Below are 13,232 nucleotides of genomic sequence, written 5' to 3'. Positions count from 1 at the left end.
TTGCTTACACAATCATTCAATGCCTGGGCCTCTCTTGTTACAAGAAGCAAAATAAACCACTACTTAGAAGCATTTTACATCACTGCCTGTCACATATCTAACAGCAAAAGTAAAAACATGCAATAGCTTTCTTCTCATGTATGTTTTTACAAGCTAAATCTTTGAAAATAACTGTAGTATTTTTTGAGTCTTTGTACATTATCAAAATGGAAATATGTGGAATTACTGCTGTCTCAAGGAAAATATAACAATCAGGAAGTTTATTTGTTCAAGCGGCAACCTGCTGATTTAAAGGCATCCGCAAATTAATAAAGGGAAGTAATTGGAACTAAGTCATGTAACAAAAACCTTTCACACCACTTCAGCTATTTCCTGTGCAATCATCTTTAATGGTCAAATGTTGCCCTTGTTTCCCATGTGAAGACCTTTTGCCTTCTGTAGAGTACAATAATGATAACATTCTACAGCCATGATCAAGAACACATTTCATTTCATGTCGATTTGATAATTTAATTTGAATACGCCGAATTGGTGACTGCAGAAAATCAAATGTGTGTTTTGGTTACAAATGAGAGCAATCTATCTGCATTACATATAATTATATTGTGAGGTAGCTGTGATGTTACATTTTAGTCTGTGTGAGTACATCGTTTACAAGGTACTGCTGAAGAATGTTATTGTCAGTGCAATGCTATTCTCGGAATTATATTTGCAAGCATGTGATTGGTACCATAGAGTAAAATGTCTGAAAAATGGATCCAACTTTTCACATTTAGTTTGCATGTTAAGAACTTCAAACTAAAATTATTGAGTTTACATATTTGCAACTGACAGGCAGAGTGTTTCTAGTTTAATGCAACTCTAAATCGTCTCTCTTAGGCCAATGACATGAGATATTAGCCAATCCTGGCCCTCTTGTTTTTTCCAATACAAATGCTTAAAAGTTAATATACCATGTATAGTTCAGCAGTACCAAACTGTTTGACTCTTGAAACGATATTAGAAAATAGTCAGGGAGCATTTACACATGTCAGATAGCTTCATTCATATTATTCGTAAATTCATGGGTAGCACAGTACACACCTTGCTAGAGGATGCATGCAAAAATCCATGGCAGGCCTTGGGCCTTTAGGCGCCCCATGCAAAAAATCTTCACAGCACACCTCCATGGTTACACCCGCTCATCCATGTATAGTGTGTGTGTGTATAGGGGGCTTTATTACATTAATCATTTTTTTTATTTTTATTAAATAATATATATTTATTCCCCATTCCATGTTGTGACCTTGCAGTAAGGGGGGCATGCTGATCTCTGGTGGTCCAGTGTGCTGGGAATCTGGTCTGTGCCTCAGAATCCATGTGTGTGATATTTGTTATGGATGTATTGACTGTGTGTGATATTTGTTATGGGTATATTTACCGTGTATGAAATATTTTTGTATAGACTGTAAGTGATCTTCAGATCTTATTCAGATTTTTTTTTTAAATACATGTAGCCCATGTGTCAATGCATGTGTATATTTTTGCAATGTCACATGCACAAAGTCACACATGCAGTCACAGGCAAACAGTCTTCCAGAGTCACAAACAATCAAACATTCAGTTGTATGCAGACAGTCACACACACACACTCACATTCAGTCACACATACACATACACACACACAGTTACAGGCAGACAGTCCTACACACTCACCGTTACAGTCAGTAAGTCACACACACATACACCATTACAAGCAGTAAGTCACACACATACAATGACAGGTAGACAGTCACATATACAGTTAAATGAAGAGAGAGAGAAAACAAGATTATAATGCACACACTATAAAAGGGGGAATACTACCTGCAGGGTGCTCAGGAAAGGGAGACAGGGAGGGCCAATCCCTTAAGAGAAAAATTAGAAGAAGAAAAAAAATATCAAGGAAGTGGAGACAATGTTTCGGCTTCTCTATGAGCCTTTATTAAGTCTCATCAAGAGAAACATTGTCTCCACTTCCTTGTTTCAAATAAAAAAGACTGCCTTTTAGAAGAAACCTCAGGTGTGCCTAGATATTTATTTTCTTACATATACAGTTATGCATACAGGCAAGAGGTCACACATACAGTCACAGGCAGACTGTCACTCATATACACATAGTTACAGATAGACAGTCACACACTGTCAGGATCGGGACAGGGATCCAACACGCAGAGTACAAACAGGTGGTAGGTACGTATACCGGACCTTAGAATGGCCGGACTTAACGTAAGGAGTAAGTAGAGAATGGTCTAGGAACAAGCCGAGGTCGAGGGAACGAGAGGACAGGTAAGCGAGAGACAAGCCGAGTCAAAGGGTAACAGAGATAAACAGGGTAGTACAAACAAGCCGGGTCAGAACCAAAGAGACAACTAGAATACAAGAGCACTGAGTGACTAGACAGGCTAGAACCACGACAGGGCAATGAGCAGATGCCGAAAGCCTTACTTTATACCTTGATTCTAGAGGGTAATCACGCCCCCGACGAGTCCTGATTAGTGCTCGGGAGTTGACTGACAGGTCGACCCGGGTTGGCGTCATGACGTCGACTACTGAGCGTCGCGTCATATAAGGAAGTGGATCCCTCGCGGTCGGCTTGTAAATGGCCGAGAGAACCGCGAGGAACGGAAGAAACAACCCCTCTGGGAGGATAAACGTCTAAGTCTCTCACCTCCTCTGAGGTAGAGACTACAGGTACCCTGACACACACAGAGTCACAGGCAAAAAGTCACACAGTGATGCAGTGCAGTTGTCCTGTCCCTTAAGCAGAACCCCCCCCCCCCCCCCACACACACACACACCCCATAGCATATTGTTTCCACCTCCATGTTTGATGGTGGGGATGGTGTTCTTGGGGTCATAGGCAGCATTCCTCTTCCTTCAAACACGGCGAGTTGAGTTGATGCCAAAGAGCTTGGTTTTGGTCTTATCTGACCACAACACTTTCACCCAGTTCTCTTCTGAATTATACAGATGTTCATTAGCAAACTTCAGATGGGCCTATACATGTGCTTTGAGCAGGGGGACCTTGCGGGCGCTGCAGGATTTCAGTACTTAACGGCGTAATGTGTTACCAATTGTTTTCTTGGTGACTATGGTCCCAGCTGCCTTGAGATCATTAACAAGATCCTCCCGTGTAGTTCTGGGTTGATTCCTCACGTTCTCATGATCATTGAAACTCCACAAGGTGAGATCTTGCATGGAGCACCAGACCGAGGGAGACTCCAGTTATTTCGTGTTTATTCCATTTGCGAATAATCGCACCAACTGTTGTCACCTGCTCACCAAGCTGCTTGGAGATGGTCTTCTAGCCCATTCCAGCCTTGTGTAGGTCTACAATCTTGTCCTGACATCCTTGGATAGCTCTTTGGTCTTGGCCCCTTCAAGAGAGTGCTCCTAATCTCAGCTCGTTACCTGTATAAAAGACACCTGGGCCAGAAATCTTGCTGATTGATAGGGGATCAAATACTTATTTCACTAATTGATATGCAAATCAATTTATAACTTTTTTGATATGCGTTTTTCTGGATTTTGTTTTTGTCATTCTGTCTCTCACTGTTAAAATACACCTACCATTAAAATTATAGACCGATCATTTCTTTGTCAGTGGGCAAACGTTCAAAATCAGCGGGGGATCAAACACTTATTTCCCTCACTGCATGTCTTAACACTGTCATTTGAGAATGCCTTTAATACTCTAGCTTGGTGTCTGAGTTCTTGTTTTAAAATACTGATACTTTTTTCCCTCACTATATCTAAATGAGAAGCGGATATCCATGAACTACATCTGAGTGCTCATATTCAAAAGTTTAGGTGGAACAATCCCCACCTAGGATATTTTTATCCCAATGGTGTAATGAAAAAAGTATACTAGATAATGGAGGTAACTACAAGATCCAGAATTTTTCATAGGAAAATATAAAAACCTATATGAAGAAAATTAATGGCAATTGTTAAAATACATAATTGTGTTTCAAAATGAAAACTAGCTTTTTCTACATCTATATAAGTAGTAGGTAATGCTCTTAGATGTACATAATTTAAGTGTGTGAACAATTTATGGTTTAATTCATGATCATATGATTTGATCATAACATAATATAGTTGTGAAAAAAACCTGGCACATTTTATGTACAAATAAGCTTTTGCAAAGAACACAAATGATCTCACAATGAGCATTTCCAATTTGGAACTATTGCTGGTCTAAGACAAAAACCAGACAATAAACAGCTGCACGTGTGAACTTGCTCTTTGCTCAAGCACCCAAGAACCTAAGATTAGCAATCATCTCAGCATGGCCATAAGGTTTTGCATGTTTATTTAGTTTTGTGATATTTACACAGTCACCCTTTACTCTCTGTGTAATGTTCTTTACAACAACTCTCTTACCATGCATAAAAGTAATGGGATGAAATGCTGAATAAAAGAGGTTCCTAATTTTTATTTTTATGGCATGATAAGCACACTGTGAAAAATCTGCACATAGTAGGGATAAATAAATATAATGTGAAAAAATATATATTTAAAAAAACAGTGAATAAATTAACACATTTCAAAGCTTACACTCAAAATCACAAGATGCAAAAAGCAGTCAAAATTGAAATGATCTTCCAGCTCAACTATTCTCCACTATTGAATGTTTACTGACCACAATTCAAAGGAAGAAAAATCAGTTATCCAAATGAAGCTAAATATATGTGTTAATTGAGCTAAAGAGCCAAAACATATTTCAATTGTATACAGCAAATGTCTGTTTTGTCCCTACTCCTTGCCCCTCCAAGCTGTTAATTCCATCAAATAACCGTGTCTAACTCTATTCTTTAGGCCCAGTTCCACAAAGCAACAGAAACAAAGCCACTTCATTTCCACCAAGCAATACACGCCTTTCCGTTCACCGTGGTTCTAACTTTATAGCATGCTCACAGTCGATCACCCCACTCATTCCATTCACGTGTTACCAGTTACTGCAATTATACTGTTAACTGTCTCTGCCATCACCTCCAAATTCCCCTTACTACCTCTTATCTCATCTCCCCATTTTAACCTTTAGATTATAAGCTCACGGGCTATCTAGCAAAGTACGCTGTATAAAAGATCTTCAGAGGATAGATCTCTGCTCACGGGCAAGGCAATCTTTACCTTTTGTATTGATCTGTTCATATTGTATTGTCTCATTTTTCTCATTCGTACAGCACTGTAGAATATGTTGGCGCTTTATAAATGCCAGTAATAATAGTAATAATAATAAAGAATAATAAATTAACTGATTTGAGCTTTCAGCTTTGGTTCCATCCTATAGTTGTGGAACTTGTCTACGTGTGTTTGTAAAGTGATCACATATTCCACAGTGCTGTGAAGTCAGTATCTTAAAACAAGAACTCAGACAACACCATGCCAGAGTATAAAAGACATTCCCAACTGACAGTGTTAAGACATGAGTCTAGCTTTCTATTTTCTATAATTTAGACAATGACAAGTCATAACTTGCGCGTGATATTAACTTCATAAATGCATCCATTATAGGTCCAGAATTCATAGGCAGCTCGTTTCTTCTCCAAACACGCTTGGATTGTGTCGATACGGTGCCAGAACAGAGTGCTGCTATGGGTGGACGAGAAACAGCAAAGGACAATGTGAAGGTAATTTATGTAATTGAAAAGCCATTCTCCAAAGGAAATCCATGAAGTTCTTTTAATCATGTTTGTTATATACATGTTATCATTATGTTAAACACATTAAAAAGGGTTTTCAATATAGGACAAAAACAGAGTAAACAATAAGGTAATACATCACAATGACGCAATGATGGATTGAGAATACTTTACAGCGTAGCAAGTTAGAACATTTGTATAAAAGATATATAGAAAGTTTTTGGGGGGTTTTTTTTGTGTTTTGTTTTTTTATTGTAAAAATGTAGATCTGTCTTGTGCCAGAAGCTCTTTGCCAAATCAGCAGATTTATATTATATAAATATAATATCCTCACATAAAGGTGTTTTATATGAAATAGCATTTGCAATGTAAATATAAGTTGTGAAATGTGTCTCTTACATTTTACTGCTTCAAGTAGGTAATGACAGACAAAAAAAAGCTGATTTCAAAGCTACAGTCTGATTGGCTTTATTGTTTGTTTTTGATCCAATCAGAGCCCATATAAAATACAAAGCATGGCCACTGAGCAGTAAATTGACAAATAAGAACATCCTAATCTTTCAGTTAAACTTAAGTTTATTTATGGTAAACACAGACATGTACCATTAACTTTCACATTCTGTGTGTTCCTATACATTTCTTCTTTTATATAAACTGAACTGAAGGTGAAAAGTTACTGTCGCTTTAAAATTGAAAATATCTGCAATCTTTTGTGAAAATACTGCATGAAGGTACTGATTTGTGGCATTTGACTGATTTAAATCTTATTTCCTTTGCCTTTTCATCTGTTCAGGAGCTAAACTGCCAGTCTGTTGGTTTATTCAGTAATTTCAGAGACCGCCACTGCTGGCAAAGCAGGAAAATATAGACAGATGTTTTAAATGAACAAAAGTAAGCCTAAGAAATACCACATCATAAATTTGAATCCGGGGATATAGCAATCATAATAACAAAACTAAATGAAAAACTGTAAAGAATGTAAAAGCATACATAACAACTTATGGTTGTGTTTAAAGCTAATTACAAATAATAAGAATGATCAAGCGTGCAAATTTCCTATTAAATTAGGGCTGTGCCATTTATTCTAATTGCAATCTCCCATAGGTGATGTCACTGTAGTTGAATTCAAAAGTGTCCACTTTTTATCTGTCTCAGTCCACGCACATTCCGCTTATATACTCTTGCTAAATTCTTCTGGATATGCGGTTTTGAATGATTGTGCCCTTCACTTTTTTTTTCACTTGTTGGCACAGCTTCAAAAGAGGAACAATGTGCCATTTTTATAACAGCCTCTGCTTATATATAAATTAATTATTATTGCACATGATTACAAGCGCTCTGAGTGCATTTATCCAGGAATATTATATATATTATTATATGATATGATGTAATGCTTCTATCTCATATATTAGTTTCCCTTTTTACGTTGCATTACTGAAATAAATGAACTTTTGCACAATATTCTAATTTTTCGAGTATCACCTGTATATGTCTACGTGGGTCCAGCGCCCACTCTCACGGTGTTGTATTTGTAGTGCTCACTTCAGCCAACATATATAATCCAAGGAAAGTGCACTCACAGAACTCAGTAGATATATATACATATCTATATCTTGGTTCACACATATACATACTTCCAAATATTGGATGGTAAAATCTAGAAAGCTGTGGCAGGGCTAGTAAAAAAAAATAAAATAAAAAAAAAGCATGTCAGGTAACAAGGAGCTGCACACATAGATGAAATACTGTGAAAATACTTAAAGGGAAGCTATAGTCACCAAAACAACTTTATCTTAATTAAGCAGTTTTGTGTATACACCCTGTTCCAAATTATAATGCAAATTCTATTTAAGTGTCACAAAGATTAAATATTTAGTTTTTCAGTGTAACTCATGGATGGCATTGTGTCTCAGGGCTCTTTTGATCACTGAAAACAATCTCGGACACCTGTGATAATTAGATTACCAGGTGAGCCCAATTTAAGGAAAAACTACTAAAGGAGGGTGTTCCACATTATTAAGCAGAGCACCATTTTCATGCAATATGGGGAAGAAAAAGGATCTCTCTGCTGCCGAAAAGAGTGAAATAGTTCAATGCCTTGGACTAGGTATGAAAACATTAGATATTTCACAAAAACTTAAGCGTGATCATCGCACTATTAAGAGATTTGTGGCTGATTCAGAGCACAGACGGGTTTGTGCAGATAAAGGCACATTGAGGAAGAATTCTGCCAGATCCATGCATCGGATCAAGAGAGCAGCTGCTAAAATACCATTACATAGCAGCAAACAGATATTTGAAGCTGCTGGTGCCTCTGGAGCCCCACGGACATCAAGGTGTAGAGTCCTCCATAGTCTTGCAACTGTGCATAAACCTTCTATTCGGCCACCACTAACCAATGCTCACAAGCAGAAACGGCTGCATTGGGCAGAAAAATACATGAAGTCTAATTTTCAAACAGTCCTGTTCACTGATGAGTTCCGTGCAATCCTGGATGGTCCAGATGGATGGAGTAGTGGATGGTTGGTGGACGGCCACCCTGTTCCAACAAGGCTGCAACGTCAGCAAGGCGGTGGTGGAGTCATGTTTTGGGCTGGAATCATGGGAAGAGAGCTGGTCGGCCCCTTTAGGGCCCCCGAAGGTGTAAAGATGACCTCTGCAAAGTATGTGGAGTTTCTGACTGACCACTTTCTTCCCTGGTACAGAAGGAAGAATTATGCTTCCTGTAATAAAATCATCTTCATGCATGACAATGCACCATCTCATGCTGCAAAGAATACCTCTGCATCAGTGGCTGCTATGGGGATAAAAGGAGAGAAAGTCATAGTGTGGCCTCCATCCTCCCCTGACCTCAATCCTATTGAGAACCTTTGGAGCATACTCAAGCAAAAGATCTATGAGTGTGGGAGGCAGTCATCCAAACAGCAGCTCTGGGAGGCTATTCTGACATCTTGTAAACAAATTCAAGCAGAAACGGTCCAAAAACTCACAAGTTCAATGGATGCATGACTTGTGAAGTTGCTATCAGATGAGGGGTCATATGTTAAAATGTAACGTGACCTGTTAAAATGTTTAAAAAGTTAAAATGTTGTTATAAGTTTGATTGAAATAACTTTTGATTTCAGTAAATATGCTGCAAACACAACAAATGACAATTTTTAGTTCTTTATAACCTATAAAGTGTTTTGAAACGTACTATGCGTAATAAATTGGAACAGTGCATTGTAAGTTTTTTATGTTTAAAAAAATACTGTTATCATTGGGAGGTTTGTTTAATAAAATTTCAATTGTACTCTTAAAAAGACACTCCAGGCACCCAGACCACTTCTGCCCATTGGAGTGGTCTGGGTGCCACTACTCTTAACCCTGCAAGTGTAATTATTGCAGTTTTTTATAAACTGCAATAATTACCTTGCAGGGTTAACTCCACCTGTAGTGGCTGTCTACTAGACAGCCACTAGAAGGAACTTCCTGATTTATAGCAAAGATTTTCTTTGCTAGAGCGTCGCTGGACATCCTCACGCTGTGTGAGGACCCCCAGTGTCGCTCATTTCCCCATAGGAAAGCATTGAAAACTTTTTAATTTTTTTCCTATGGGGAGCGCTAATGAGCATGCGCAGCATTGCCGCGCATGCGCATTAGGTCTCCCCGGCCGGTGGGCGGGATCAGTCTCGCCCACCGGCCGACGGAGTCAGTAGGAGGAGCGGCGCGGAGGAGGAGGCAGCGACGAGGGACATTGTCGCTGCCTCAGGTAAGTGACTGAAGGGGTTTTCACCCCTTCAGCAATTGGGGATTGGGGGGTGGGCGGAAGTTTTCCTTTAATATTTGATAACATGAGAATTATGCTGACTGATATTTACATCAATTATTTAGGTAAATGAGAAAAATATAATTTGCATAATAATTTGGAACAAATCACAGCTCAAATCACAGCCATTTAGGAGTTAAATTAATTTTGTTTCTGTTTTTGTAGCCCTAGCCACACCTCCCCTGGCTGTAACTGAAACAGCCTGCATAAAAATAAGATAAATTATTTCAGAAGATTTTATCTCCTGCTCTATAAATAGAACTTTAATCACACACAGGAGGCTCCTAGCAAGCCAACAGTGCATGAGTTCAGAAATTCTGAATTAAAAAGACTGTGCAATAAAGGAAGCATAAACATTAGATGACTCTTTACAGGAAGTGATTAGGAAGGCTGTGCAAGTCACATGAATGGAGGTGTGACTAGAACTGCATAAACAAAGTGATTTAACTACTAAATGGCAGAGAATTGACTATATTGCCTGTGACGAACTGAACCTCGTCACGGGTGCTTGGAGGGGCCTGCTGGCCAGCCTCTTACCAAAAGACTATAGGCCCTTTAAAAAACTATGTGAACAGACTTGGTTCGTGGGATTTTATATTTGGTTCGGGAACCGGACAGCCGCACGAACTGGATACCACCCTGGAGCTTTTTAAGCCTAATTGCTGCTTTGTAGCAATTTCCACCGCAGTGTTCTGAGTGTTCGTCTGGGTGGCCGCAATTCCCATAAACGACCACGAGGTGGAGGCCATTTTGTTCGTATGAAAACAGGCAGCGGTGTTTGGTCGTCAAGCTCATGGAACTATTTTCGGACACTGAAACTCCCAAACACTGCTGGACTTCCATGATCGCCCGTGTTTAGTTTTATAGCACTTAGGAAGACACTGTTCAGTGGAAACATTCCCACGAACAAGGGGAACAAGCTCCAGGGTAAGACTCTTGACTATGTTCGGTAGTTAGTTTGTTTTTAAACTCCCGAACTAAACCGACCGCAAGCCCTGATTCTCAGGAACTGTTTTGGGCATGGGACCTTGCATGCAGTCAGTCAAATTATGACTTCCAGGAAATTCCTGAACCGATCTGGGTGATTTGTGGATATGTTGGTCACCCAGATCGGGGCTATCAGGGGATGTAACATTTGTGGGGATTAAAGGTATTTTGGGTTTTTTGTAAAAATTTATGTTTTCTGTGCCTGGAGATAATTGGTTTAAAACAGTGCTGACTCAATTGTCTCCCAGACACAGGGGAGGGATTGACCTATTTTGTATGGGAGTGTCCTGGACCTGAGAGTCAAAGTAATCGTGTGTATGTTTTTACTGTAGTCTACTCTCAGGTCCAGGGGGGGAGTGCCCCTTGCATGGGGACCTGCATATAAGGCTAGTTGTGGCTGCCATTAAAGAGATGTGTTTTACCCTTCATAAAGTCTAGGCTCATGTTTGGGGGGATAGGAGAACTATATTCACACTGGGGATTGCTATACTCTTATACTCCCTTTGATTATAATCACTAGCTCTTTTAAGAGCTACACTGCTATACCTGCTATACTCTCTTTGAGGAGAGGTCTTCTCACTGGGAGCTGGATCTAGGAGTTTGGTCCAGGGTGAGAAGGGACGGTGAGACCCCAGCCAAGCTTCGGTGGCTAAGGGGCTATGGTGCTCATGGTGTCCCGTGCGGTGCTGATGGTACTCAGTGACAGCTAGGAAGCAACAATTGACAGAGGTACCCAGTCAGGGTGCCAGGCGGTCCATCACATTGGTGGCAGAGGTGGGATGGCTTCCTTAGGAGTATAGAATCATCCTGGAGATACCGGTTTCGTATGGATTTATAATTGAGGAAAACGCTAGCATTTGTGCAGTGCCCCTGGTTGCGGAGGAACTCAGCGAGATGGAGCGAGCCAGTCCCCAGGCAGCGTCCCCATATGAGAAAGAGTTCTAGGGGAGACTTCAAGGTGCACTGGCACAGGAGTATGGCCCTGTTTCAGCCGAGAATAAGCTGGTATGGAAAGATCTGGTACGGCGAGAGCTCTGGCACGAGGCCCTGAAACAGTCTCAAGCTCAAGGGGGAGAGAGCCTTCCCAGTTCAGAATTGTGCATGCAGAAAGCAAACACTGCTGAGGCTGCCTTTACTGGAGTTTCTTCCCCGGGAAGAGTGGATTATAGAATTCCAGTGACTGATAAAGAAGGAACTATGGCTGGACGAGGCATACTGGGGACTACGGTGGTACTCGGTCCAAAGGTGCCCATGGAGGACGGAGAACAAAAGACCAGAGGGGGATGACTACGATGGCCCTGGTCTACTATGGGAGGCCATGGAGGAGGACAGTGATTTCAGCAGCATGGAGGAGTCTAGGTATTGGGACATTCTAGAATACCATACGAAGTGGTCATGATGCTTAAAGTAAGCACCTTGACTAGTTTAATTTCTGACTTTTGTGTAACTGGAAAGAAACATTCTTGTCTATCTTGTTTTTATCGTCCTTCCTTTTAAATGTAATTCTAAAATAATGGTCTTCTGCCCAGCTTGACTACAGCTCCAACAAACTACTTCCTATAACTTACCAGAACATGATACCAAACATATGACCACTGTTCTAGAATTGCTCAGAAAATGACCTCCACACACATTTCCCATCACAACCATATGCATGCCTTGGCCATCATCCCTTTCCTTGAACCATCTACTCAGTCACATTTCTTCACACACCACAAACGTTAACTGATTCCATAATTCCAGAAACCTGATCCTGTATTGCTTTTTACATTAAACACGGAAAATATGATTGTTTTTAGAACTACCAGGTCCACATAGAACAAATAATGACACATTTGTTTCCTTAAACACAATAAAAAAATCTTATTCAGCACATAAATATGTACAAACAAAATCTTGTAAATTGTTTTTTCAGCCAATAATCTGTAGGTTTACTGTTGATAAGAAACATATGTAACTTTAAGTTTGAAATTCCAGATGTCAATTTTGCCTCATTTTTATCCATCCCCACCTCGCCAAAAATGTTTGGGTTCCCCATTATAACATAAAGTACCCTGTATAAATACACACTTGCGGGTTTATCCATGCGGATACTAAAGGCTAACAGAGTTATTCACAAACAAGATCTGAAAGTGAATTCAAAGGGAATTTTAAATTTAAGGCCAAATAGCCAAATTGTAAACATTCTTAAAGTCTGCAATGCTTCCAGTTTGGATACATTGGCCTTAAATCTGAAATTCAATTTCAATTCATCTTGAATTCTTACTTTAGTGAATATGACTGTAATATTACAAATGGAATGGGATGATTCAAATTTCTACAACTTTTTTTTGTAATTTTTTTTTTTTTTTTACATATTTCCAGATTATTCTTTAATTATTGAGAAACATTACAGCAAACTGTGCTTGAATGTTGGAGAAAAGTATTGCACTGGTGACATGTGACAACAGTAGAGGCTGAAAAGGGGGAACATTGTTTCAGCCTCTATTCATGCTGGATAAAACACCAACTCACCAGTCAGCCACACATAATGCAAATTAATTAAGGACACTCGCTGTTCCCTAGTGGATTTTGACATATATTATATACATAGTATAAATATTATATTATAGTTTGCATTTTGCATTACACTGATAGGTCATAGGTGCATTTTCCCAGCATTTGATTCACAGATCAAGCGAGAAAATGTAACCAATAGAAGAAAAAAGTGGAGGATAAGTACTAAATATATATTATATGTATGTATAATTAGGATCCTGAGGAAATTC

The 13,232-nt window shown here is 39.4% G+C and overlaps 1 protein-coding gene across 2 annotated transcripts in view; it reads left to right on the top strand.

The window, feature by feature from the left end:
* EGFL6 (EGF like domain multiple 6) overlaps nt 1-13,232 on the top strand; it is a 130,323-nt gene that overhangs the window by 27,479 nt on the left and 89,612 nt on the right. For both annotated transcript variants that reach the window (XM_063457765.1, XM_063457755.1), the window contains exon 2: nt 5,542-5,657. In XM_063457765.1, the coding sequence (XP_063313835.1) occupies nt 5,542-5,657 (116 nt within the window). The remainder of the gene's footprint in view (nt 1-5,541; nt 5,658-13,232) is intronic.

The sequence above is a fragment of the Pelobates fuscus genome, chromosome 1, assembly GCF_036172605.1.
Source record: "Pelobates fuscus isolate aPelFus1 chromosome 1, aPelFus1.pri, whole genome shotgun sequence".
Lineage (NCBI taxonomy): Eukaryota > Metazoa > Chordata > Amphibia > Anura > Pelobatidae > Pelobates > Pelobates fuscus.
The sequence above is the reverse complement of the archived record's forward strand: the minus strand, read 5'-3'. Positions and strand labels throughout refer to the sequence as shown.